The sequence below is a fragment of the Etheostoma spectabile genome, chromosome 6, assembly GCF_008692095.1.
Source record: "Etheostoma spectabile isolate EspeVRDwgs_2016 chromosome 6, UIUC_Espe_1.0, whole genome shotgun sequence".
Taxonomy (NCBI): Eukaryota; Metazoa; Chordata; class Actinopteri; order Perciformes; family Percidae; genus Etheostoma; species Etheostoma spectabile.
The window spans coordinates 19,822,843-19,827,732 of record NC_045738.1 but is presented as its reverse complement, the minus strand read 5'-3'; the positions used below and the strand labels follow the sequence as shown (position 1 = coordinate 19,827,732).

The following is a 4,890-nucleotide window of genomic DNA, read 5'->3' as shown; positions in this document are numbered from 1 at the left end:
GGTTGTACATCTTCCTTCACCTCAGGAGGACGTAATCCTCGGATGAAGTTAAAACATTTTCAAAGTCACGTTTAAAGAAACAAATTCCTGAATGCACTAAGGAATATGTTAATTAGAGAAGACTGCAGAAGTAGTGCAGAAAAGTTTTCACTTGTACATCGATAATACATTCTGGTTATTGAAAATTACTTTTTTCTGTTCTGGCAACGTATAGGCTACCGCTGCTGCTTTATTTACATAAAATCTTTTGCTGCAAAGTTGTTCTCCGTTATGAACTAGACAAGAAAATCTATCAGGCTTGCGGTTCAATAGGGCATCGAGGTGCTCAAACCTCCAACTGAGAGAGAAGGTCAACACAAAGGATGCCAGAACCTGGCAGAAATGGTCTGGTATTAAGGAGGCAGCTGTGGATGTCCAATTAGTTTCAAGAGATTAGCTTGTTTTTCTCCTTCTTTCACTCTCTCTGGCTCTTTCTTTGCATTGGTCTCACTGGCGCTTTTCTGCCAATGAAATTGGGCAACACTTTACTTGAAGGTATCTACATAAGATTGCCATGACACTACCATGAACGTGTCAAAAACATCAGTCCTAAACGTTTATGACATAACACTTCTGTTAGTAATTGTCATTCGGTTTAGTCATGCCAAGTTATGGTTAGGATTCATGTGTCCATGTGTTCAGGACAGTGTCATGTCACTCTTATGTACACTGGAAATAATGGCTGTGAAATCTACAGTTATTTACTTTAGATTTCACAGTAAGTGATTTTCATTTTATTTATTTATTTATTTATTTTATTTGAAAAAACAAAAGGGGACAATACATATTAATGAACATTTTCACAAATGTAAATATGCCAGATTGTAGCCTTGGGCTAATTTCCATCTGCAGACCCCCATTTATACAGTAGAATGCTGTAAAGTTACATTACAACCTTGTCGACATGACAAAATCACAGTAGTCTAAGTATTACTGTAAAAAAAATCACAATGTAGCCACTATAGTACTGTACATAGCAAACTGCTGTATTTTTACTTTTTGTGTTTAATTGTTTTGTATTTTACAATGAACACATAAAATACTGTAAATGAAGTATGTACCTTTACTGTAAAAAGAATTCACAGTGACTTGTCGTTGCCAGTAAGTTACTGTAAATTTTACGTTAAATTTGTTACAGTGTAGATACCTTCAAGTAAAGTGTTATCTAAAATTCCGCTATTTATGAATGCCAACCAAATGTCAAAGCCACACTGGTGCAGCTTTCATAGACGTTATCTTTGGATACGGACAGGCTGAAGATGTGGCTAGTTTTGTTACATCTACACACACTTTGGTCCTTACACTGCTCTTTGCACACCATTGTGTCTGCATTGCCTTTTTTTGGGGATGACTACTGCCAGCCAAAGAGGAGAAGAAGCCTTATACCAAAGGACATTTTCCTAAAGCAAAAAGGCTGTTCCAAGATTGGAGAGGTGCAGACAGAGCGGAGGTAAGCTAATGCTATTAGCTAAAGTTACTGTGTTGATGTGGCATCAGTGAGTTACACACAAAAGCATGGCAAGATAACTGCAACTTCTCCATCTTTCCATAATGTAATCAGACACTTATGATAACTTGAGCCAGTGGCCAAACAGCACTTTAAGTGCATCGATTGCTGCCACTTCCCCAAAGAATTACATTGGAGCTTGTTTTGCTGCTGGTTACAGCATTCTTGCTCAATACTGGACCAATGGCAAAAATGGATGTTCACATAAGTCACGTAAACACAAATGCATGGGAAAATACGGTCCAGGTTGAAGCATGCCAAAATATCCCTCTTAAGACTGTTAGCACTGTTGCCATTGTTAGCATTGTTAGCACCGATAATGTGGCTAGTCGCCACCATTTCAGCCCAGCAACCTCTATGTTTGCTTGTGACATCAGACGGTGTGTGCAGGCAATTTCGTCCCAGACTCTGAAATGTTGTATATAGCCTCTTTAATTTTCTATGGTATGTGCATATTTCATATCCAGATTAGTATATATATATATATATATATATATATATATATATATATATATATATATATATATATATATATATATATATATATATATATATATATATATACTGTGTATATATATATATATATATATATTTTTTTTTTTTACTATTGGCTACAGTATATCACTCAGTTTCCAGTACAATGGCTAAAACTAATGCACTCTATTATGACAGACCGGCCATATATCCTACCTTAATTAATGTTAAAATCTGTTTAGGTATTGATTCAACTTAATCATAATTTTAGATGCTGTTAATGGTGTTGATGAATTGTGCTGTGTTTTATATATATGTACAGTGTGTGTGTGTGTATATATATATATGTGTGTGTGCGTGTGTGAGAGAGAGAGAGAGAGAGAGAGAGAGAGCGAGAGAGCTATGGACTAATCTCAAACAGTTTAAACTAAAGACTGAAAATTGTACCTTTCAGGAAGAAAACTGTAGTACTAAGCTCTTTGTTGTTTGTTGGGAGGATGCATTTGTAATGGATGGATTTCTAATGACATTGTTCCTACTGAGGTTCAATGCACTTATTGTAATAGCTTTGGGCATAAGTGTGTGCCAAATGAAAGCAATATAATGCATTCTCTAGACCCTATAAAAAACGTCAGCCCTCACAGCATGTAGGTTACCATTAACCCTTAATTAAATTAAACCAAATTTCAACCAAAAAGCAGGCTGTAGCCCTGAAAAAGTGCCCTTGATATTATCAGAACCAAAGAAATGTCCTCATGTAGCATATCCATGCAAACTGAGGACCCTGTTCCACGGTTCCATGGCTGTGGGGAGCTGTCCACGGTGCTGAAGCCGCGCCAGCTCCAAACTCCATCTTCTTGTGACGGTTTTGCACTTCAGGCTCAAACTGCGCCTTTGATGAATCTCCTCAGACAGTTTTCTACCTGTGTGTGCCTGTGCACGCGCGTGTATGCCCTAAAGATAGGCATTTATAGCCAAGCTATAGCATAGCCTCCAATTGCATTACAATGAGATTGATTGATATGACTTGCGTCATCTTGTGCGTTTGGTACTGTGTTCATCCACGGGGAGGGGAGGGTTACATACAGATAACTTGGCACGCAGCCCCCATCTGTACTGATTGCTGAATACATTAGAGGAGTGTGTGAGGTGTAAAAAGGCGTGAGTGGAATAGATAACTAGTAGTAGGCTTGGAATTTTCCATCCAATGTCGTCCCTTCCCTTTCTCTCTCTCTGTCTCTCCCTCTCAATGTCTGTGTATGTGTAAATGTAGCCTACATAACGTATTTAGACGGCTCCTGCCCTAAAGCAACCCTCTTTTTCCCGGAGCCGGGCTCTGCTGCTGCAGTGTGAAGCAGCTGCCGCGTCCCGCATTGCAGCTCCGCAAGGACGCGGGAGAGACAGTGTCCCCCTCCAAAGAGAGTCCTATTTGACAGTAACGATGCTTTGTGGGGGTGGCAGGCGGTAAAAGGTACCGCTTTGCAGTGTGTTAAGGGCGAACCAGCGCCATGATCCTCCCAAAGACAGCTGGGGCAGAGGTTGTTTTTTTAAGTGCCTCTGGTGTTGTTTTGCTCGGTGCGCCTGGAGGTGAAAATATGGAGCGACGGTCGCCAATTAGAGCCTAGGTCCCGCTAACTGATTTATCCAGCAACGGGGCATTTAACAGACGTGCACACATTGAACTTATGAGGCACTGAGATAAAGCAAGTCGTTGACAAATTGACCGAAATAAAAGCCACAAGTTGCACAAATCCCATCCAAATCATTGGAATGGCATTGCTAAATCAACCTTGGAATTGAATGGAGACCAACAGACCAATTCCCTCTCAATCCAAATTATGTACATGATTACAGCTGAATTAGTTTTCCTCCAGATGTTCATCATGTGTACACATGTTTGCTGGGGCCTGAATGTCGGAGCGTGCAATTCAGGCTACTACTCGGTCAGTGGGGGAGGGGGGGAGGTGTATTTAGGAGATGAATCCAAAGCTAGCCACCAATATGGATTTATTGGTGCTGTTAGTGCAATCCTTTGCAAAGGACAAAACAACCTGGGTTAATGAGAAGAACCGGAACTCCATTAATTCATTAACTCATCCGTCCGTCTCTGTATCCATTCACCCATTCAATAACCGTTACCATACAAATAAGTGATTAATAAAATATGCTTGGCGACCTAAATAATTGGCAGAGTGCCTTGTGGTAAAACCAGACAACATCCAGAAAATACAGCACTGCCTACCGTGCAGAACAAATTTCAGCCGAGGTGACTTTCCGGAGATAATCGTGGCAAAAAGCGACAGCAGGATGAAATGATTCATCTTTCTTGGAGCTGTACCGTGTGTAGCCGGTTTGTAAAAATGATGAAACCAAGCGTACAAAGCGCTGCACAAAATTCCTTTTTCTTCCTTCCGTCCGTCCTTTATGGTCCCTCCTTTCGATCTGGCGCGTCCCAGATCTGTGCCACCGACTGCTGGTCCCGGTCCTATCGTGTCCGTCTGCTTCGCCGGCAGTTCAGTTTGAAGAAGTCGGTGTGTCAGGCTCCACCTCGGAAACAAAAGGCAGAGGGGGGAGTGAAGCCGTTCAGCACGGATGCAAGAATGGAAAGGATTTGGAAAAAAACGCATCATTTTGGGTTAATAATTACAGGCGTGGGATTATTACGCGTCACACCTGTTGCTGATGATTTACATTCACTAATCACAGATATTTCAAATAAATCAAGTCATTCATCTTGTTTTGATTTTATTTTCATTTTACATTTTTACAATCAGCACTAGGCTACATAATCTTCTCATCTAGGTTCCATCTTTTTGGGAATATTTTATTCATGTCATAGTTTGGAACGCCATTGATATCAGGCCAAAATT

The 4,890-nt window shown here is 40.4% G+C and overlaps 1 protein-coding gene across 1 annotated transcript in view; it reads right to left on the bottom strand.

Annotated features, from left to right (window-relative positions):
* si:ch211-113g11.6 (semaphorin-7A) overlaps nucleotides 1-4,639 on the bottom strand; it is a 39,947-nt gene extending 35,308 nt beyond the window's left edge. Inside the window, exon 1 of the mRNA XM_032517878.1 lies at nucleotides 4,263-4,639. Within this exon, the coding sequence (XP_032373769.1) occupies nucleotides 4,263-4,341 (79 nt within the window). The 5' untranslated portion in view covers nucleotides 4,342-4,639. The remainder of the gene's footprint in view (nucleotides 1-4,262) is intronic.
* Nucleotides 4,640-4,890: the final 251 nt, after the last annotated feature.